The sequence below is a fragment of the Aulonocara stuartgranti genome, assembly GCF_965226115.1.
Source record: "Aulonocara stuartgranti genome assembly, chromosome: 7".
Classification (NCBI taxonomy): domain Eukaryota; kingdom Metazoa; phylum Chordata; class Actinopteri; order Cichliformes; family Cichlidae; genus Aulonocara; species Aulonocara stuartgranti.
In genome coordinates this window covers 68,755,001-68,779,065 of record NC_138945.1, presented here as the reverse complement: position 1 = coordinate 68,779,065, position 24,065 = coordinate 68,755,001, and the positions used below count along the sequence as shown (strand labels likewise).

Here is a 24,065-nt window from a genome sequence, read left to right as displayed (position 1 = left end):
TTTGGTTAGATAGGCAAAAAGAAAAAAACCTACTTGGGTTGGTTCAATAATTCAAACATGGACTTTCATGTGTTACATGCTACAAGACAAACTAACTGAGTTACATTTAACAGTGTCGCTTGCTCTTTATTTGTTTTGCGACTTTTATTGAACTTTATCAGGCTGCACATTAAAAAATAATCCTAAAACGGTGTAAAGAGGGCTAATATTGACCTCAGAGTGATAAGTGATAATAAGGGGATATTGCACAGCTGTGGCTCTGGATGAGCATTTTTATCTACTCGACCTTACTGTTATATCTCAGCTTGGGCCTTGAAACTGGATAACAAACCAGAAGCTGGCATTTAGAAGTTCAGTGGCATTATTGTAATTAATCAATGTTAATGGCCTTTTTCTTAAAACGTCCAGAAATGAGAAGAATCCCAGCACATTCAGCAGGAAACCTGAAATGCTGAAAATAAGTGACAAATGTTAAAGTTCGATGCATCAAAGCCCCCTCCTCCTCTTTCCCTTTTGCCTTTCTGAGTTTCTTCGTGGTCTAACCGCTCTCCTCTCAGAACAAAAGCTCCAACTGAAACAGCGGCCTGCTCTCCTCACAAACATATAATCACACCAGGCTCTAGTGTTTCTTCTGTTCGGATTTCTGTAAAACAGCTTCTCGCTCTAATGGGATGTGCTCCGCTCGGAATATGCGCACGTACCTCCACACAAACGCACAGAAGCACAAATGAAATGAAAATCAATAAAATGCATTTCTCCGTTGCAGTCAGAAAGCAACGAATAACAGAGAGGCAGAAAATTAGGTTAGAAAATGTCGTTTTTATAATGCGAATCTGTGCGTGTGCGCCCACTGTCTTTGTGTGTCCGTGTGATGTGTTGCGTTTGCTGAGACAGATCAATACTAAGGGCATTAGTGATGCGACTGAAACTGGAAGCATATGAATTATGCACCCTTTCAAATCTGTCCCTCATCAGAGAGGGAGCAAAAACTGAATGAAAGAGAAGAAGGACAGAACGACGCGGAGGGGAGCAGAGAACACCCGAGTCATCATTTCTGCTGTATTTGAAGTATTGGATTACAACCATCTGATACTAATTTGCTGCCTACTACTGCAGGAGAGAAAAAAGAGGGAAGGGGAGGCAAAAAGAGAGATGGAGGGAAACGGAGACAAAGGAGCAGAAAAGAAGACAGAAGTGGAGGAGAGGAGACAAGAAACGGAGGCAAAGGTGGAGGAGGACATGAAGTGAGATGAAGAGAAGTATGAGGAGCAAAGAAAATGAAGTCAAAGGAGATGAACATCCAGAGAGACAGAGAGAGCAGCGCAGCAGGAAAATCGATAGTAGTTTAGAAAAGGACTCATCTCTAATGAGCTGAGCTGAAGATCATTTACTTTGAATTATTGTCCCATTCATCAGATCAATCCTGGCCCTGCGATTAGAGCCACGCATCAGTGTGTGTGCCTCATTTCATTTCTCGTGATACGTACGTGTCTAACAAAATGCCGAGGCACAGAAATGAGTAGGATTTTTTAAACGAGATAAATGCCTGTTTCTTTAAAAGCCATTGAACTCTAAAGACTTTCTGCACATCTGATTTTACTTTCAAAAAATAATGAAAACAAAACCACTAAAACGTTGTCTTTGATTTTTTCATGTCAAGTAAAATGAATTCTACAGTTAGCCCGTGAGTTACGTGTTTGTTCTGGAAATCTATTTATTTAAAGTCCCAGAGATTTAAAAGTCTTTGCTTGGAAAAAGGTCTGATGTCATTTTTTCCCAATCGTTTTTAAAAGTTAATAATCGACTGACTGCGCCAGAGCTGACACACGTCAGCTTTTATTAAAAGCTACACGTTAACGTGTTGTGACGTCGCTACACACACATCCCAATCCGTTGGAGGTCAAACTTTAAAATCCAGAAGTATTAAAAAGACTTTGTCTCGTCCATAAAAGGCCAACCTCGACAGCACATTGTGTCTAATAGTTGTTCACGCTCACCGTTAAAATAGCAGGAGGTCTTTAGCGGCGTCAGGCCGATAGATAAATCAGAGGCATGATGTCACAGCTGCCGTCAAACCATTAAAACCGTGGCCATCAATTCTCACGGCAGAAGAGGCTTATAAATACAGTGCGGACAGACAGACAGACGCAACGCGGCCCACTAAAAGATGGTAAAACTAGATGGCCTGCACCCTCCAGGCTCACCGCCGCTGCCCGATGATGACAGCGTGTTTGTGAAAAATACCACGAGGATGACTAAGACGGCAGAAGTTGCTCTGTGTTTGCGCCAGCAGCCCGAAGGCTTTCTCGTCTGACCTCACCTTTTATTGGAGGCGTGATATAGAAAGTTTGAAACAGACGTGGCTAATCGCCTCATTAGAATATTAATGTGTCCAGACTTGCTTTGACGCGGTAAAGTGCTGATCGCAAACACTGCGCCCTGTGTGTTTGAAAGGAAACAAAAGCGGGTCACGTGGGTTTGTTTGCGCTTACTGTAAGGAGAAAGCTTTGTCGTGTTTCCACAGAAGTGAAGACAGTAAAATATGCAGATACGTTTCTGTTACACTGTTGCTTTGTGTGACTGTTAAAGTTCGACACTGAGCAACTTCTACGCTGCACTTTGGAGTTCACAGATTCATCTCCCACTCAGAGCTGTTTTAAAGCCTTCACACAACACAGCAACATTAAATGCTGCTCACACTGTTTGGGTACAACATCCCCCGGAGAATACTGCAATTTTACCTGCATTGCACTATAATTGACATTGTGATCCTGTGACAGTGAGCTCGTGTGAGGAGGCATCCATTTCAAACTGGACGTTTGACTGGATGCACTGGAAGAGCGCAGCGAGGCGGGGGAACGGGTAAATGGCAGAGCCAGCTCACTGTTACCTCCTGCTGCCGCAGCTCCCCACAGGCTGCTCCTCCGTAAGTGAAAATAAAGAAAAAACTTTTACATAAATCAGTGTGACGCAGGCGACAGCAGAGCACGGGACCGCCCAGCACAACTGAGTATCTAAACTAAAATAGTAATCTAATTACCAGGTATTAATCAGTTACATGATTATTGAAAAAATGAGTGAATACTCTTTTGTATCGTTACTGTCGTCTGGATCCTGTGTACAACAACATTAGACAAGCAAGGTGAGGTTTAGCTTAAGTGGCAGCTTTCAGGCCCCAAATCGCGCCTCCTGCACAGCGTTCGTTGGAACCGTGAAGCCTGCGTGATAACATGCGACGACTGCAGCTGCAGAACACAGAGGAAAGAAGCCCGCGAGTGAAGTAAAGTCTGGTGGGTCTGCATGTCTGATAACAGGTCTACTTCCTGGTGCAGGGACGCATCAAAATATCCGCACACGCACAAAGCCAGTTTAACAATACGCTTTCATAGTGTCACGTATTAGTGCCGCGATCGTGTCTTTGTAATTTCATATATACTAGTGCCATTCACAACAGCGCGAATAAGACACACCATCCAGCCACATCATATCCACATCAGTGTGCTTGTTATAGAAATGAAAAGTTTCTGGTGCACTTTTCCCACTGTTTGTGTCACATTATGGGTACACAGGACTGCCCTCCCATCCAGTTATTTTCTATAAGGAGTAAAAATGTTTGTTTTGCTCACCACTTCTGAGCGTCCATCTCTGCAGGCGTTCTGGAAACGAGCTTGTCTCTCCTCGTGGGGCCGGTCTCTGAAGCCAGTGTATTTAATCTACAGAGAAAAGAACACATACATGTTCATAAAGCTGAATTTGATTTGGCATCTGCACTGAATGGGACTGATTGATATTCAGTAAGCTGCAATTTGAAGATAAGCGACAGGAATTTAGATTTTTGATGTCAGAAACAGATCCTTCTTTCTACTCTGGGGTTTGTACCTTTAACAAAAAAACAAAAAATACATACATTTTTTTTGTTCATCCAGGATTAATACCACAAATAAATCCATAACGACATAAAGGGAAAGAGCAAAATAACAAAGAGTAACAATGTCGAAGCAACTGATAACAAAGCCTCTCTGTGCGCTACCAGTTTTTATTAGTTTTACCCAACAGTGTGAAGTTTGTTACAGCACGCTTCTCTCCTCTAACGAGCCTCCTTTCTCTCTTTATTTCCGCCGAGTGTAGAAGCGCAGCAGACTCACCTCACACTCCCTGCTCAACTTGCGGAAAAACTCCTCATTCTCAAACTTGCTCCTCTGGTCCGGGACTACCCGCGGCATCTTCACCAACACTTTGCGGCCACTTCAGATTCGCCTCTTTTTCTTTTTTTGGTAATTATCCCGCAGCGCAGAGTACAAGTTAAAGAGTGTGCTGCAGTCCGTCCCTCACTCAGTCTCTCTTTCACTCACTTCTCTTCCGCGTCTCTCTCTCTCGCTCTCTCTCTCTGTGTTTTTTTCCTTCCCTGTGTGGAGCAATGTGCTCTGTGCTGTTGATCTCTGTGATTGTGACTGCTGCTGACACACTGATGATCTGCCTCTGCCTGCGGCTCCTGCGCGCTCCGGGTCGCCTCTAGCTCCAAATGGCTCTTATTAAGTGACCCACAGCGACAGATAAAGCTCAGTTTGACCGTGTAGCTCTCCCTCCCTCCCTCCCTCTCCCGACGAGCGTCTGATCTCAAGCAAGTGGCAACAAATGAGCGCGTCTCAAGTCTACCTGTAACTTTCAAGTGCTTCTTCTCAGTGGGCCTACCGACTACCCGTGGGTCAAGAGGGATTTTTGGGATACAGATAACCTTAAAGCACCAAACAAAGGCGCTTAAGTCTGTAAAGTTGCTATTAGAATAAATGCAGGGATGCCAGGGAACAACGCTGTTTTATGCTCTGGCAGCACAGGAAATATTTGTCTGGTGTGTAGCATAATTTGCATTTTCATTCATGTATCAGCATGATTTAGCAAAAGGTCAAAATGCTTCCAAAATGCAGTATGCCCGGAGTTAAAATGAATTTTAAAAAAGGAAATAGCTACAACTCATCACTAACAGCCTGCAGTATCATTGTGGAAGTCGGGAGTACAAGCAGCCGTTTGTTACAGTCCTTCCTTCAGTTTCTCATAAAATAACAGAGCTCTTGTTTTCTCTTTCTCTCCTTTTTTCCTTCGTGGTAACGCTTTGGCAGGTCGTTAGCGCCGCTGTCAAAGGTCACATTTACGACAGTTTAGAAAGTACTTGAAGGCATCAACAGTCTACTTCCTGGCTCCGTCGAGTCGCTCTTGTGACTGTACACCGAAAATACCGCCCCCCTCAGCCACCCACCCCCATCCCATTTCCACTCTACCCCATGCCCACACCTCCATCCCCCCATTCACAATAATAATAATACTACTACACACGCTACCTAACGCGCATGCGTCTACTTTGGGCCGCAGTAACTTTATAGGATCCTTATGTGAGAAGTGGAAGCGGGAGGGAGAGCATAAAGAGGGGGCGGTGTGTGTTTGCTTTAAAAAGAAATCAAATGTTGTGTTGCTGTAGAAATGATGGGCGGTGTTCTGATTGTGCAGACATACAGTCAGTCTGGTTCTCTCACATTTACAGATTTACTGATGCGATCGACAAATGTTTGGAACATCTTCTCCTCAGACAGACTGTGCTCGACTTTTAAAGTACACATACAGAAAGAAATACCAGGTTACTGAGAAGAGTGAGGACTTAGATAAATAAATAAACAAGTTTAAAATCCCCCACAGCCTCTCCATCTCAGAAGACTCATTCACCCACGATGCATCAGCGAATGCTGCAGGAAATCATTGTACCTGTGGCCGTTAAACTCCAGGCTATAGCTCCTCTTTATATATGAGGAGCTATAACGAGAAGGTACAGGTCTATACAGGCCAGAACATCCAGACTGGCCAACAGCCTGTATCCACAGGCTGTGAGGCTCCTGAACTCTCTGCCCCCCTCTCACGGACAATAACCATATCCAACTTCTTAATAGCAATGAACTGGTCTGCATTGGTGCATCATATCTTTATTCTCTTCCCCCTCCTGCCCCCCCCCCTCTTTCTTAAATAGATAACTATCATATCTGATATCATATCTCACAGTACAATAATATTGAATGGGTTGCATTGTTGTATTTTGTCATGTTTCTCAGGTCTTTGTCTGAATTTCTACGAACATTATTGCTAAGGATTGTCTCATTGCATTGGAGTCACACTGGGTTAAATATGTACACTTGGGTTTTAAGGGGTATTTATTATTTTCTTCTTTTTTTGGGTTGTATGGAAGCCCCAAACGCAATTTCATTGTTCTTGACAATGACAATAAATAAATACTACATACTACTAACTGTAACGGAATACAGTTACTCATATTTTGTATTTTAAATACGTAACGGCGGTACATGTACTCCGTTACTCCCCAACACTGGACATCGGGAATTCTTTTATTATTTGTAATTAAGATTCCACTTTTTGGTCTTTGTTCTTTGTTTCATATTTACATTTTACGTGAGTGTCTGTAACAAAACGATTCACGCTTTGGATTCATAACGCCCTCTGATTGTGATTCATTCGATGGACGAGAAAATGTAGGGGAGACCGGGGATAGTTGTAACGTGGGTCAGTTGTAACACTTCCAATTTCTCCAATCAGGGCTAAGTTTCAAATGATGTGACTCATCCTGTGCATGCCCAATTCAGTTCTGCTATCACATGTGAAAAATCAGCACATTTCGTCAAACACAGACAATTTAACACGAAAAAAAGTAAGTTTTTCTACTTTATTTCAATTTGTAATAGCATTATCTGCTTTGCAGTTAAACTCATCAAACTCAAATTATGTTATTTGTATGTCTATGGGGATATATTCTGTGTAAGTCTTTAGTGCTAGTGTTTTAGCCGTTGGCTGTAATGTTAGCTAGTTCATGGCTATAGGAGTCTGGGTCAGTTGTAACAGCAACAGTCTGGGTTAGTTGTAACAATAATGCAGATGTTACCACACTATTACTTTAACTTATATTAAACAAGTTGGGGCAATGACATCAGCAGAGAGAGCTTCACTGGTCGCATTTGTATATGCGGTTAATGCCATTGGCAACACAATTCCTCCACTGTTTGTGTTCCCACACATACATTATGCAGACCTCTGTGTCAGAGATGGACCAGTAGGAAGTACTGGTAGTGGAAATAAATCAGGATGGGTGCAAGAAACAGATTTCCTCATCTTTCTGAAGCACTTTGCAAACCACACCAAGGTAAGCCAGGATAAAAAGTAATGGAATTGCGATGCTGGTGAACAACTACATTTTTTCAGCTTCATTGTTATGTTCAAAATTGGTGCAAGAGTTGTAGGTTATAATGCCCACTGAGCCAATGAGGCCAAACTCAAGGAAGACCAACCAAAATTAATGAAATATTCAGTTGCAGAAAATTTTATAATTTGTCCTTTTTGGGGGGTTGGAATATGTTCAAAGTTAGATTTCTGCATTCTGTCACACACACACACACACACACACACACACACACACACACACACACTCACACACACACACACACACACACACACACACACACACACACACACACAGAGCTACATAAATGGCTCTAAGTGCATTCATGTGTTGAATAAACAAAGATTACATGTTAATATTTTGTTAGTACCCTTATTTCATTGTGTTACATTTCACCCCAGGATGTGTTACAACTAACCCAGACTATGGGGTTAATTGTAACATTTCACTCTTTGTGTTTGAGGCCATACCATGCAATGGGTAATTGTGCTGCAGAGAAAATAGCTGCACTATTTAATAGCAGAGACATGTAAATACTTTGCATTACATTTTGAATCCACTACCTTAAAAGAGCTCCAATTTACAGACAGAAATGTGAAAAATGTTACAACTATCCCCGGTCTCCCCTACCAACCAGAACTCTTTTAACAAAGTTTAAGTCGCGCTGCTTTAATATTTGGAGTTTCTCTGCTTTTTTCCCTGAACGTGCCTGAAATTTCAGAAACGTGCTTTACTCGAGTATGCTTCTTCTGCTGTGATCACGGCATCATAATACACTACGTTTTTTATTATTAACATGCACGTTTGTGAGCTTTACGTTTCTCATAAATTACATTAAAATGTTTTCCCAAGCACAGTGACAGATGGGTGACCTGTCCTGGGGCTACCTTAGCTTTGGTGCTATGACAGCTGAATTACATAAATGGAAGAAAATGGACGGATTGAAGTTTTCCTCAGATTTTGACACGAGACAGCAGGAAACACAAAGATGTTTCACTTGGGTATTTCCATTGCTTCTCTATCGAGTATGCTTTGTTGCAATTAAAGCTTCCAGGGATAGTCAAAAAACACTTACAGACACCAACCGCTGTTCGAGTTTGATATTATTTTACATTTGACAGCTAAGTCTTATCGGCACTTGCACCAAAATAAGGAATCGATGTTTGTTTATGCAATCAAAGGAGATATAAACACAATGTTGAAATCTCTTTTTTCTCTTGTCAACACAAACATACTGTACGCAGGAAATATGACTATCAGACTCTCAGGTATGTCTCACAATAACAGACAGAGATCTTAATTAAACTATGAACAAGATCCAGCAGGTCGAACCTCCGTGTGTGCGTTTGTCGTGGCATGCGATGTAGTTCGTTTTATTGGTGTTTCTAAAGAGATTAGATAAATATATGTTTGGATCAAAGATCCTCTGAGATGGAACAGAGAGAAAATGAAGCACATCTAATTAAGCTTTAATAACACACACACACACACACACACACACACACACACACACACACACACACACACACACACATCTGAGTGCAGCTGTTCAAAGATGTGTATCTGGAGTTTAGCATAAGTGGTGCATCTGTGCAGGTCAAATGTTTTAATCATTACTTTTCTGCCTAACAAGAGTCCCAGGGTTAGGAACGAGACCTCAGGCTGCAGCATATGCTCCCAACCCTTTTTCCGAAAAGAAACACTCCTTTTATGACACCCGTGTCATTGATTTCTTCAAAACCCCTTCACCCATTCAGATAGCCTGAAGACACACACACACTCACAAAGCCCAGTATTTTAGTGTCTCGTGTGTGTGTGTGTGTGTTTGCTGCAGGCCAAAAAATGCTGGTGACGCAGTAAAAGCTTCATTAATTAAACAGAAAATCTGTGGTTGCTGTGCCAAAGAGTTCTGACGTGCAGTCTGGTCTCATCTTCACACGCACACTGGACAGGTCCCACTTTAGTTCATGTCATGTAGCTTTAAAGTCCTCTTACATGTTTAATGCTCACTCACATGTGTTGTTGGGGAGTTTGAACTTTACTTTGTCAGTGAAGTTAATCGAGTAAGGGCTTATTTATTTACTCTTTCCATAAATTACCTAAGCTCTGGGTCGAATGACGTCACTAAGGACAGTAGTATCACTTTCAAAACGATTATTATGATCTAGTGTAATGCAGGATTTTTCAGTAGGTTGCTTTATTTACACATGTGAACTGTTAGTATGTTTCCTGTGTCTAAAAACCACAGGAAGTGGGGGGTGGGGGTCAGAGCAGTCCCAACAGTAAACAGTTACTCATGGTAGTAAATCATTTTCACGATGCACAGAGTGGATCTTTCTTAGATGAAGAACCACACACACACACGCACGCACACACACACACACACACACACACACACACACACACACACACACACACACACACACACACACACACACACGTGTGTGTTTGCAAGAGAGAGAGAGCAATGCTCTGTAAAATGAAATAAACATATAAGTAACATTTTATTCACAATTGATCAAAGAAAAAACATGAAATATTTAACATGAGATATTTGATGTTTCATGAAAAACAGATTATTTTAAATTTAATATCAGCAACAAGTCTCAGATGTTTAGACAGCAACAGCAAAATTATGGAAAAGTAAACACTACTAAAAAGAAAAAGCTGGAAGAATAGTGTGTGTGTGTCTTCATATATATATATATATGAAGACACACACACACACATAGATGTTAGTGATATTGCTGTAGGGTTGTAAGTGTTGAGGCAAGTTTGGGATTAAATATCATATACTGATATTTAAGCCCAAACTTGCCTTGAGTCAAGTGCCACTGAATACTGTACATGTATTATTAACTTTAAAGAATCCATCATCCATCCATCCATCCATATCCATCCATCCATCCATCCATCCTTCATCCATCATCCATCACCCACCTATCCATCCATCCATCCATCCATCCATCCATCCATCTCTCCATCCATCCATCCATCCTTCATCCATCCATCCATCCATCCATCCATCCATCCATCCATCCATCCTTCATCCATCATCCATCCATCCATCCATCCATCCATCCATCCATCCATCCTTCATCCATCATCCATCCATCCATATCCATCCATCCATCCATCCATCCATCCATCCATCCTTCATCCATCATCCATCCATCCATATCCATCCATCCATCCATCCTTCATCCATCATCCATCCATCCATATCCATCCATCCATCCATCCATCCATCCTTCATCCATCATCATCCATCACCCACCCGTCTATCCATGATCCATCCACCCGTCCGTCCATCCATCCATCATCCATCCATCCATCCATCCATCCATCCATCCATCCATCCATCCATCACCCACCCGTCTATCCATGATCCACCCACCCGTCCATCCATCCATCCATCCATCCATCCATCCATCCATCCATCCATCCATCCATCCATCACCCACCCGTCTATCCATGATCCACCCACCCGTCCATCCATCCTTGATCCATCATCCATCCATGATCCATCATCCATCCATCCATCCATCTATCCATCCATCCATCCATCCATCCATCCATCACCCACCCGTCTATCCATGATCCATCCACCCGTCCGTCCATCCATCCATCCATCCATCCATCCATCCATCCAGCCATCCATCCATCCATCCATCCATCCATCCATCCATCCATCCATCCATCATCCATCACCCACCCATCCATCCATGATCCACCCACCCTTCCGTCCATCCATCCTTCAGCCATCCTTCATCCATCCTTCATCCATCATCCATCCATCCATCCATCCATCCATCCATCCATCCATCCATCCATCCATCCTTCATCCTTCATCCATCCTTCATCCATCATCCATCCATCACCCACCAGTCTATCCATGATCCATCCATCCATCCATCCATCCATCCATCCATCCATCCATCCATCCATCCATCATCCACCCGTCCATCCATGATCCACCCACCCGTCCATCCATCCTTCATCCATCATCCATCCATCCATCCATCCATCCATCCATCATCCATCACCCACCCGTCCATCCATGATCCACCCACCCTTCCGTCCATCCATCCTTCATCCATCCTTCATCCATCATCCATCCATGATCCATCCATCCATCCATCCATCCATCCATCCATCCTTCATCCTTCATCCATTATTCATCCATCATCCATCCATCACCCACCTGTCTATCCATGATCCACCCACCCGTCCATCCATCCATCCATCCATCCATCCATCCTTCATCCATCATCATCCATCACCCACCCGTCTATCCATGATCCATCCACCCGTCCATCCATCCATCCATCCATCCATCCATCCATCCATCCATCCATCCATCCATCCATCCATCCATCCATCCTTCATCCATCACCCACCCGTCTATCCATGATCCATCCACCCGTCCATCCATCCATCCATCCATCCATCCATCCATCCATCCATCCATCCATCCATCCATCCATCCATCCATCCATCCATCACCCACCCGTCTATCCATGATCCACCCACCCGTCCATCCATCCTTGATCCATCATCCATCCATGATCCATGATCCATCCATCCATCCATCCATCCATCCATCCATCCATCCATCCATCATCATCCATCACCCACCAGTCCATCCATGATCCACCCACCCACCCTTCCGTCCATCCATCCATCCATCCATCCATCCATCCATCCATCCATCCATGATCCACCCACCCACCCTTCCGTCCATCCATCCATCCATCCATCCATCCATCCATCCATCCATCCATCCATCACCCACCAGTCCATCCATGATCCACCCACCCACCCTTCCGTCCATCCATCCATCCGTCCATCCATCCATCCATCCATCCATCCATCCATCCATGATCCACCCACCCACCCTTCCGTCCATCCATGATCCACCCACCCACCCTTCCGTCCATCCATCCATCCATCCATCCATCCATCCATCCATCCATCCATGATCCACCCACCCACCCTTCCGTCCATCCATCCATCCATCCATCCTTCATCCATCCTTCATCCATGATCCATCCATCACCCACCTGTCTATCCATGATCCATCCACCCGTCCATCCATCCATCCATTCATTTTCTTCCATTTATCCAGTTCAGGCTTGTGGTGGGTTTGGTGTTTAACCCAGCAACCATTCAGGCTCACATTTTCACCTTCAGTCGAGTTCAACTTGCCATGAAACATAACCTGCGTATCTTTGGCCCAGCATCTGTGAAGAACAGATTGACTAATTTTTGCATGAAGTCCCTGAAGATGCCAGACTTTTGAGACAAACAGTATTTAATGCTTAACAATGAAAAATATACAAATAAAAATAATAACCATTCAGTTTGTATTTATTAAAAAAGAAAGTTAAACAGAATGATCGGGCTTCTTTCTATTTATGTAATTCTGGAAAAACATGAACACTTTCCACTGTTGCTTCACTTCTGACCTGACGTGGACTGATCGGCTGGTCATAAAAATAAGTAGTTGTTGCAGCCCTAGTTTTGTCTTCGGTAGAGAGTCAGCCAAAGTACTGGCTCCAGGGCCACATTTTGTCTGTATGACACACACAGACAGACTCACAAGTTGAAAACTATACCAGCCAAGCTGCTGCAGCTGGTAATGAAATCCTAACCATATGGCTCCCTCGGAGAATGAAAACATAAAGAATTAGTTTTATTTCCAAGTTCATTACTTCAAAATGTAACATCTACATGAACGTGTGCAGGAGACAAAAACACAGAGCCGTATCTCATTACAGTCGACTGATCAGATCCTGGATATTAAATAAAAACATGGCAAATGCTGTCTGAGTTACAAAATCATACTTTTGGCTGACTAACACGAGAGAGAAATCATTTCCTATACGACCCAGATTTGCCCCTGTTATTGCTCCTCGTTGTTATTCAAGGATGTAGAATAAAGCGTCTGGGTTTTGTTTGTGAAGATGCTGCTGCTGCTGTGAAAGTGGCCTATTAAATATTTAAAATGCATCAATGACACAGGAACACGGAGCAGCTAATGATGCTACAGTGATACACAGCTGACTTGAGATAACCTGCGTCCCGCGGTCCTGTGTAAAAAGAAGTGAGAGGAAGAGCAGGAACAGAGAGCTTCTTTATCTGTGCAGCTACCTGGATATGACTGCCTCAAAAACACTCGAACACAAAAATGAAGTGTTTGCAAGTTTCTCTACTGTCTGTAACTCCATCAAAGAAACCCAGAATGGAGGAGCGAATGCATGATGTATGAGAGGAGGATTTTCTGCACTTAACCGTGTCTTTTTCTTGCTGACGTGCAGTCTCCTTTTCTTTTTTGCTATTGAAATGGAGAGAAATTAAGTAGTTTTCCTGGCAGTTCAGCGGGGCCTGTGGTGCTCACCGAGCCCACAGACAGAAGCTGCAGAGACTTAATAGGTCTCCTTTAGATTAAATGGCCATTAGAAACAGACGGATTATCAGGTGGCTCCACAAAGAGGGCTGCACGTGGGCCCATTGTGACCCAGTCAGGTTACATCAGCGACTGAGAATCAGCCTCCTTCCTTATCCAGCCCCTGCGTTGCTAACTGTGGTACCCAACACATACACACACACACACACACACACACACACACACACACACACACACACACACACACACACACACACACAGAGGGGAGTACAGTATATAGAAGAGGAGACGCTTGGGTTTGTGTGTGTGTTTATTTCTGGTCAGACGGTGGGATCCCGTGGCTGAAAGACAAATTTGGAATGGCGCATGGTCTAGTATTTGAATATATCAGTTACAATGTTACGGTCAGCCAGTCTGTCTGCCTGTCTGTTTGTCTGTCTGTTGGAGAGCTGAAGGGGGGGTGGGGGCAAGCAGGGGTCTCCTACAGGAAAAAATAAACACACGCACTCATGGAGCCAAGTAGCTATGATGTGACGATTAGCAAAGCAGTCATATTTTTAAATTTTGTGCGCCTGTGACATCTTTTAGCCCTATTTTTGGGGCCACATTTTTATCCCTCTGACAACACAGAGCCATGATTGGACTGTGTCGTGTTTCGAGTGTCAAATGAAGCGAAAAAATGTAAAAACAAAACAAAAACAAAAACCCACAAAGACAAACAAACAAGTTGTTGTTTTAATTTTCAGTTTTCAGTGTTGTAAATCTTTTTATGCAAAGTACATCAAACTCAAAGTGTTTGAAAACAGTTAGAGGTGTTTTTAATGAAACTCAATATTCAATTTACCTTAAACACGCGTTAGTTTTAACACTATGCTAATAATAATAATAATAATTTAAAAAAACTGGCACTGACATCCGTTAAGAACAGCTCAAAACTCCATTTGCTGTTGCAATATTAAAATGTGTGCAGAGAATTTGAAAAAAAAAAACGGATGGAGGATCGAAAATGCCCTTTGGTGCCCCCCAGTGGACATGACAAATGTCATCGCATCCCCCCGATGATTTCTCCACACGCTCCACCCTTGTTGGTTGGATTTTCTATTTGTCCTCCGAACTTTACATCCATCATGAAAACACTTCTTTATACTTTCTAACAAGCATTTCCTGCCTCCAACCTGAGGTCCACTGATTTCTGTTAAAAATATTTAAAATAAAACTTCTAATATGAGCCATGAGCAATATAGTTTTAGTAACTATTTAAGGTGCTCGTGTGTTTATGGTGGAGTTTGTGTATGGTTTCCCATACATGTTTGTGGTAATGGATTCACTTTTGATTGAGTGCAATAATGTGGCTCACTAACTTGCTATAAAATGAAACCATAGATGAAGATTTAACAGGTTGGTCATTGTTAACAGTTCCACCTTTAACACACACGACACTGTACAGGTTGTTTTAATAAAACTACCTCAGCTGTGTTTATTAAGTCTATATCATACTAATGCTAAACCGAGACACTAATGATATTCACCTTATGGCCAGCCGACATGTTTGTTCCTACTGTACTGTGTCTGCAGGCACCTGTTGTGCATGCCTTACATGCTTTAGGCCTTATTGTGCATTAATCTCTGACTGTCATTGTACCACATGTACCATAAGTGTCCTACTATAAAAAGTAACAACTAACAACTAGTTTGTTTGTGTTTGTTTTAGAGATTTAAAGCATGAATTTCTTTCCAATAATTACTCTTGACCTTGAGTCTATTCCATCAAAAGAATTTTCTTTTTGGAATTATGACTATCCTTGTTGGGCCAGCAGGGGGCACCATGGCAGCGTTAGTCCCACATGAGAAGCCTCAGGTTCCCCCGCTGCCACCTTCCTCTACTGAAGTGATGCTACTGAGAAGCTGGGACAGATGCCATAGCAACCAAAGTCTGTCAGACTGTGAAATAAACACTGTCAGCATTTCTTGTAGAGGATCACCATGGTTACTGTCAGCTCAGAGGCTAAAGTGATCCAGTGAGACTAGCCTGCTCAAAGGTGTGTGTGTGTCAGAGAGAGTCAGGCAAACTGTACAGCACATATTCATTTTTGTAAACAAACCTAAGTGTATGTTTGACCATTGTGAGCTGGCTGGTATCCTAGCAACAGGCTAGGGTACTATAAATATCCTGTCCATGCACGTCTGCGTGTGTCAGTCTGTATGTGTGTGTCTTTCATGTATCCTAGAGGGGACAGTGCACTATATACCCATGGGCAGAGAGCGCTATCTATCTATCTATCTATCTATCTATCTATCTATCTATCTATCTATCTATCTATCTATCTATCTATCTATCTATCTGTCTGTCTGTCTGTCTGTCTGTCTGTCTATGTGAGGGATGGAATGTGGAGGGGGTGCAGGAGCAGTCTAACTGGACTGATCTAATTTTGCGTGCATTAGTGCATCCTCATCTTATCGACACAAGGACTGCGCTTTTGGGCTTCCTGTCCTGCATTCTGAATCCTGGGCGTGGTGGTGCAGTGCCACTGCCTTGCCACCAGGTGGGTCACCTGCTCCACTTCAAATAGAGTCAGAGATGAAAAGTAGGGAGGGAGCGAGAGAGAGTGAGAAGGGAGGGGACAGCAAAAAGGTTGGGCTGATTTACTGCCGGGAGAGTCCTTTTTATGTTCTGGTGCTGGAGACGTGGATGAATAAATAAGAGACGGGGAGAAGATAAAAGAGGACTCTTTTAATCTTTGGAGCTTGCTTAACACAAGCTCTGCTTCAGCTGCATTCTTCTCTTGTTTTTGTCTTTGCAGACATTTGTCACTCACAAGTTGTGCAATGTTCTGCATCGTCTTCTCAGACATCAACAAAACCACCTTCAAAGCGGACACGCAACATTAAACATATAAAAGCTAATTTACATCACGAAGCCCTGCTCTCAAACACTGACGTAACACTGTCTGTGAAGTTGGATTTAAGAAATAAGTGCTTGAAGTTCAAAGTTAAAGATATATTTAGTGCCATCTTCTGTCAGTGTGCAACATGACGTGATTAGTTGGTTGGTGTCACGGTACTGGGTCGTGTGACCCAGTGTTTGAGTTTTTACATATCTTTTGTGTGCATTCGTGTTCCAGTTTAGCTCATCTAGTTAATTTCTAGGTTGCTGTTTAGTCCTTTCTTTCTTAGTTTCTTTTGTCATCTCCCCACTAAATCTCCCGTTCGTGGTTCGTACGCCTACCCGTCATGTGTCATGTCTGTGTGGTTATGTTGTCAAGTTCGTGTCATGTCTAATCTAAATGTTTCCTGTTTTTATTCTGAAAGTCCGGTGTTCCTTGCTTATTGCGTTTAGTTTCACTTCCCCTGTCCTGTCATTAGGTTCATGTGTTTCCACTTCTCCTGATCATCCCTGTGGGTATTTAGTGTCTGTGTTTCATTCAGTTTGTGTAACCTTCCCAGTTATGGCTTGTCATAGTCCTCATAGTCTTAGTTTTCAAGTTTCATAGCTTTATCACAGTTTCATAGGATTTCATAGTCTGTTTTCCAGGTTAGTTGTCTTGCCTGCGCTCGTCTTAGCTTTTGTTTTGCCTTCTGTCATCAGCCATAATAAAGGCTCGCTTTTTGTTAAAGTCATGTCACGTCTCCTCGCCTGTGTCTGCTCTTGGGTCCTGCTCTAACTAACACGCACCGTCGTGACGGTTGGTTGGTTGGTTAATAGACTTATATTAGTTTATGTTAGCTTGCTAGTGACAGAATCGAAAACTCAAAGGAAAATAAGGACACTAAAACTAGAATTCAGTTTAAGCAGATCACATAAAATAGCACTGATAGCATCACGCAAACATCTGCTTTGCCAGCTGATTGCACACCTAGCCTGGTGAGGAAAAGCTGGATTGTGGACTCCGGCTTGTCTGGTGACTCGAACAGGCTCTCGTCTACACTGTTCTTATTTATAAAGTGCTTTACAAAGCCGAACATTACAGCTAACGGGCAGACTTTCCTGTTTGAGTGCAGCTAGCCAAACAATGAACTTCACTTCCTGTTAAAGAGACAGAGAGTGAAAGTGGACAGTATAGTAATGGATTGCATTTATATAGCTCTTTTTGGGACGCCTCAAAGCGCTTTACAATACCACTATTCATTTACTCTCACATTCACACACTGGTGGAGGCAGCTCTGGGGCAGACTGACAGAAGCGAGGCTGCCATATCGCGCCATCGCCCCTCTTGCCAACACCAGTAGGCGGTAGGTGAAGTGTCTTGCCCAAGGACACAACGACCGAGAGTGTCCGAGCCGGGGCTCGAACCGGCAACCTTCTGATTACAAGACGAACTCCCAACTCTTGAGCCACGATCGCTCCACGTATAGTTTCTGTACATCAAACTCATTGTTGCAACTCAAACGTGAATCGAATTGAATTTTAGTTTTAGTGTCCTTATTCTCCTCTGAGTCATCGATTCTGTCACTAGCTAGTTAGCATAAACTAATGTAAGTCTATTAGCCAACCAACCACATTCAATTCAACTCAATTCAATTTTATTTATATAGTGCCAAATCACAACAACAGTTGTGTGTGTGATGTGCTGTGATGAGCTCTGAAACCTGACTGAAACTCTTCCAATAAGCCATTCCTCTGCAGATGATCTGTTGTGAAGAAGTTCATGAAGTCATTACTGGTTAATGTTAAAGGGATGGTTGGCTCAACAGAGCTCTGACTGTTTGTCAGCCTGGCTACAGAGCTGAAGAGAAACCTGGGGTTGTTCTTATTTTCTTCAATCAGTGATGAATAGTAAGATGTTCTGGCTTTGCAGAGGGCTTTCTTATAAAGCAACAAATGATGATCCTCTAAATTTGTGACACGCCATTTCCTCTCCAGCTTACGAGTCATCTGCTTTAGGCTACGTGACCTCACGTTCCACACTGACAGAAGATGGCGCTAAACATGTTTTTAAACTTGACCTGTAAGCACTTATTTCTTACAGTTTTTTCTGATTGCTTAAGCACATTTTTTGTAACTATTGGCTAATTTTGCAAAACTCTTCACACAAATAAGAAATTCTGTAAAGTAACAATTTCAGTATTTTTACATCTATGGTATTGGTGTGTTTCTCATTGGCATATGGCAGTGCTACAAATCTTTGTGCAAAGTGACTGTACTCACCGATTCTCATTTCAAGATGTCCTTATGGTGCTTGCTACAGTGTAGCGGCTCGAGTTAGGCTGGACCCGTTGGCCAGCTTCCCTCAGGGTCATTCCACGGTTGATGACATGGTCCACTATTGTAGCTCTGATGTCATCAGCAATTCTATTTCTTACTCTTCCTACCCTTCCTCTCCCCCCTCCTCATCTTCCTCTCCCCCCTCCTCGTCTTCCTCTTGCTCCTCCTTGTCCTTGTCGTCCTCTTCATCCTACTTCTTCACCTCCACGTCCTCTTCCTCGGCCTCCTCTACTTCTCACTCTTTCTGCTCCCTCCATTGTACTCCGCACACACAGCTTACCTGTATTATAGTGCTTAGGCTGATTGCAAAGTGAACTAATTATCTAAAAAAGTTTTCACATGTGAAAGTGTGCCAGACAGTTGGCAGATTAGTGTTAATGATAGCCATACATGTGTATACTTTTGCTAGGAGTGTGTTGGAAATTTGGTAATTGAGTGTTGTGCAGTGAATTGTGCCTACAGTTTTGCAAAGTGTGTGTTACAAAATTGCAAACTGAGTGCAAAGCAGTTTTTGTGCTTTTAGTTTTGCAAACTCAGTGAGTGGTTTTGCTATAAGTCTGAATAGTTTTAGAGATTGTGCTACAGGAATCACAGTTAGGGTTTAAGCATTCAGAAAAAACTGTAATCCAAATTCACAGACAGTGTTACATCAGAGCTCAATGAACTTCCTCTTTTAGTACCAGTCTATGTTTTGAAGCTACCTTTAAGCAGGAAGTTTGGGTCCCATCTACCAACGGTAAACTGCTTCAGGAAACATAAAATGATTCTTGTGTTATCTGGTTTTTGCCTCACATGGTCTGAATACTAGTTTCAGAGTGACATAGATGAAACATGTTTCCACTGTTTCAGAGTTTGATGAACACAACAAAGAACAAATGTGTCCTTCTTTCTTCTTTCTTTGCAGTACAGAGAGTTTAGCACAAATTGTGCTTTAAGTTGGATTCTGCCAGCTTGCTACGCTAAAAGCTAATTTTCTTTGTGTAGCACTCAGAGTTGAGAGGTCAGCAGATCCATGTTACAGTATTAAAGAAAGATCTGGTATTTGGATGTGTACGACCTTTCTGATACCTCAGTGAGTGGATCAGACAAACATGATATTACATGTTAATTAGTGATCTTTACAGATGCCGGCAGGTGGATCATGGCATCAGTTTTTCTGCTTTGTATGTGAATAACTTCTTTTTCCAGTCATGAAAGATCCACATCCATGCATAGTCAGTGTACACAATAGTAAGCCACAAGTTGAGATTATACTTACTACTTATAAAAGTATGACTTCCCTTGAAGCGTGGTAATTATATGTAAATGTGGCATGTTGCAGGATGTCAGCCAAAAGCAGTGTGCATGGTATACTGTGTTAGATTTTGTAGTTTTTAGGTGACTATAGTCAATTTATTGCACTGTACAGCTTTAGTTTATATAATATACTAACCTTAAATTCTGAAAGTTGTGTTTACTTTAAAAGTTTCTGAATTAATGTGTGAATTTAATGATAAATTAGGTGACATGATTAAAGCATGAATTAGGCAGGGAGGTGGATACTGTGGTTCAAATGCTAGTTCAAAGCAGTAACAGTACTGAAGTGTTATCGAGCTATCAGGGGATACGAGTGCATGAAGGTTGCAGCTCAAGTGACGTGCACATGCTTGGGGACACCTGGTTGGCCTGGGATACAAAATTAGCACCCGCACAGAGAGTAAGAGGTTGGAGAGCGGGTTAGTGGAGATGGTGCAAGAGGAGTTTGTGTATTTATATTTTCTTTTGGATCAGACTGTGTATTGGTACATAGTGTTGATTTTATTTGTATGATTTTATTGTGATATTTATATTGCATGGTTTTATCCTCATATTTATATTGTGTGTTTTAGTGTTGTTGCACAATATTCTTTTAATCCACTGGACTAAGCGGACAATTGTAGGCACGGTGAGGTGGGGGTAGTGATGGTAAATTCGATTCTTTTTACTGAATCAAGCTTTAATGAGTCACTCACCAAAGTGAATCGGGTTTCTTGAGTCATTTGAGTCACTGAGTCAGTTGACCAGAGAGTGCAAAATGTATATTTTCACTCAAACTTAATTTGTTTCTCTTTTAATGTAAATCCTACTGCTTAAATGAATGATTGTAAAAGAAAAACAACTATTTTATAGAGAGAAATTCCTCTCCTGTTTCAGATAAGGAACATTTGCCCACGTGTGGCTGGACTGTGGGATTATGGGACTGTGGGGGGGAAACATTTGTGTAGCTTTTGTTTTGATAGTATGTAGTTATTTCTGCCGGCAGGGTTTTTAGCGTATTGAGAACACTCTTTTTATTGTATATGTAGCCGGTCTGGCCTTAAACTCTTATTGCCGTTAGTTCTCTGCGTTGTGTTGTGCGAATGACCAGAGGAGTCAGCTCTCACTTTGCCAGCTGGGTGGATTTATTCTCCCAGAACTGTTTAAAATAAAAACAAAACAGTACAGCGACTTCACTTTACTGGACTTCTGCATGAACACCTTCAAGGGAGAGAGAAGGATAGCGGACCACATGAGAAGCCACCTGCATGCTCCTATGCTCTGGTCTGAGACATGCTAACTAGCATGTTACAATAAAGTGCTGTACTCGACAGAGAAACTAATTCACACTAAAACATCGAACAGAACTATGAGACAAAATGCACAAAGGGAACGAGCAGTGTTTGAATTACTTTTAGTTACTTTAACTGTGTTTATTTGCTCTGTAACTGAGAACACTAGCGTACGCTCACCTCTCCTCAGCGGGGCCTCTAGGCGACTGAGGAAAATAGCGCGCAGCTACAGGAAGTGACTTCGTGGGAAGTCAAAGGTCACACAAACAAAATAAAAGCTCCCAAAATATAAATACAGAAAATAAACATATATAAATAAACACATATACATAACCAATACTGACAAAGCAAGATAACACTGCAGGATGGATCTTTGGTGAAATACAAATTATTTTTTAATACACCCGTTACATATAGGGGGATTTTAAACTGTATTTGTAATTCGGGCTGTGTTTGTTTCCATGGAAATAAATGGTGTGTTTAAGGCCAACTTAGTCTCTGTGCCCTGAGCGCTGACCCACTCACTCCCCTTCCTGTTGTATGTGAACGGACTTTGTGGTGAAGATTTAGATTCACCAGTCTTAGCAGTTACATGTGCAACCCGACAACTGCCAGATGGTAGCTGATGGTATCCAGGTACACAGATGTGTTCTCAGAAATCACTTCAGATTTGCATAGTATAATGAGGAGAATAGACAAACACGAGGCCACTGGAAACTCAGCATGAGATTAAAAACACACATTACTGAGATGAGTCTGTGTTACTGTAGCAGCCTAACATTGTTAAAAACATTTCTAAAAAGTGGAGAAAAGTAATTTCTATACAGTCCGTGATCTGAAAACTCGAATGTCAAACCAAATTCTTTGTTCCAGACCTAAATATCTACACATCGTCCTGGTTCTACAGGAAGCAATGCAAGAACTCTGGTTTCTTGTCATATTAAAGCCAAAACTACAGTTATCATTAGCTTTAGTTGTTCTTAGTGTTTTATGCTAATTAGAGAAGGTTACCGTGGTAACAAGCATGGTAAATGTTTTGCCTGTTAAGCATCAGTATGTGACTGTGACAGTCTAAGTATCAGGTCTGGCTGTGTGGCTGGCAGGGTTAGACCCAAATGCAGGACTTGGCTTAATTACTGAGACTCATGAAACAAGGCAGGAGAAAACAGACACACACGGCTTGAAGGACAATGTGACAAAGAACAAAGAGAGACTTAGACAGTATAAACACATCAGCTAATTAGAGAGAAGAGAAACACCAGGGAACACAGCTGAATGCAATCTGACTAACAAAACAAGCAGAAGCAAAACAAGAGACTATCAAAATAAAACAGGAAGTAACAAACACCGAGACCAGGGGCCCGTTCTTCGTACGTCGCTTACTACATCCAAGATCAAATGACACATCCAAGACCAAATCATCGCGCTAACCGTGAGCTCGCTAATCCGGTTCTCCGAACACACCTGCTGTTGACGATTACTACAGCTGGATGAAGTAATGTGAGATCACTGGGTGTCGTAAAAGGGGCTACGCATCGATAGTAGAAACATTGATCGGCAACCCTCTGATTGGTCGGCGAAAATGTCGAAGGAGCGCGCTCGGTATTTTTCGGCAGCAGAGCAAGAACTCTTGAGTGAGGGATTTCAGGAGTTTCAGAGTTTAATTAAAACGCAAGGGAACACTGCAAAGGCTGCAAAAGCAAGGAGAGAGGGCTGGCAGGAAGTTGCTGACAAATTAAACTCGTAAGTAATTTAATAATAACAATAATAATGGAGTGGATTGATATAGCGCTTTTCAAGGCACCCAAAGCGCTTTACAATGCCACTATTCATTCACTCTCACATTCACACACTGGTGGAGGCAGCTACGGTTGTAGCCACAGCTGCCCTGGGGCAGACTGACAGAAGCCAGGCTGCCATATCGCACCATCGGCCCCTCTGGCCAACACCAGTAGGCGGTAGGGTAGATTTATCATATCACACCATATTATCCAATATTATATTACATTATATTATAATATGTTATATTATATCCCCTTACACATTAGAGCCACAACAGGACCCACTAGAACATGGGAACAAGTAAAAGTGAAATATAAGAATATTCTACAGAATGGTAATATTTATCACTTATATTGCTTGTCGTCTCTTGGAAAGAGACCCTGAAATAATCTGTTTGTTTATAACAGCAACCAAGAAAAGGGCAGAGCAAAAAAAAAGACAGGTGGTGGTCCTGCACCCCCTCGTCAACAAGTTGGTTAAGTAAATAATACCCTCACGGGAAAGTCGATATCTCTCAATGAGCACACTGTCGCGCTGAGCTAAAGGATCCTGTCTATCCCGCAATATACGCTGAATTCTGAGGACTCTCCTTATCAATCTTGCACCTTCCGCAATGGGTGGCTCGCGTATACGGACAGGACATGGCTGCGACAGGCTTCCCAAATCCACCTTCGCTTTTATAGCCGTGGTCTCCCATCTTGATTACACGAAGTAATTTACAATTACTACTCTGAAATATGAATTACATCTGTAATAATCACATACATGTAATAGAATGTTAATAGTACATTTCCCTTTTTTAGGAAATGACCTGTATGTATCTGTGTGACATCAATAAATGGATCAGGTGCTGCATTATCTTTAGTTACATTG

The 24,065-nt window shown here is 42.3% G+C and overlaps 1 protein-coding gene and 1 long non-coding RNA gene across 5 annotated transcripts in view; one reads left to right on the top strand and one right to left on the bottom strand.

The window, feature by feature from the left end:
- The window catches only part of cbfb (core-binding factor subunit beta), a 31,064-nt gene extending 26,489 nt beyond the window's left edge, over positions 1 to 4,575 (bottom strand). For 2 of the 4 annotated variants that reach the window (XM_082539399.1, XM_082539400.1), the window contains exons 1-2: positions 4,146 to 4,575; positions 3,627 to 3,713 (exon numbers count right to left, since the gene is read on the bottom strand). In XM_082539399.1, the coding sequence (XP_082395525.1) occupies positions 3,627 to 3,713; positions 4,146 to 4,223 (165 nt within the window). In that variant the 5' untranslated portion in view covers positions 4,224 to 4,575. The remainder of the gene's footprint in view (positions 1 to 3,626; positions 3,714 to 4,145) is intronic. The other 2 variants (XM_082539402.1, XM_082539401.1) reach the window with 1 other exon arrangement.
- LOC309710150 overlaps positions 1 to 24,065 on the top strand; it is a 394,879-nt gene that overhangs the window by 19,409 nt on the left and 351,405 nt on the right. The gene's annotated exons all lie outside the window — the stretch shown is intronic.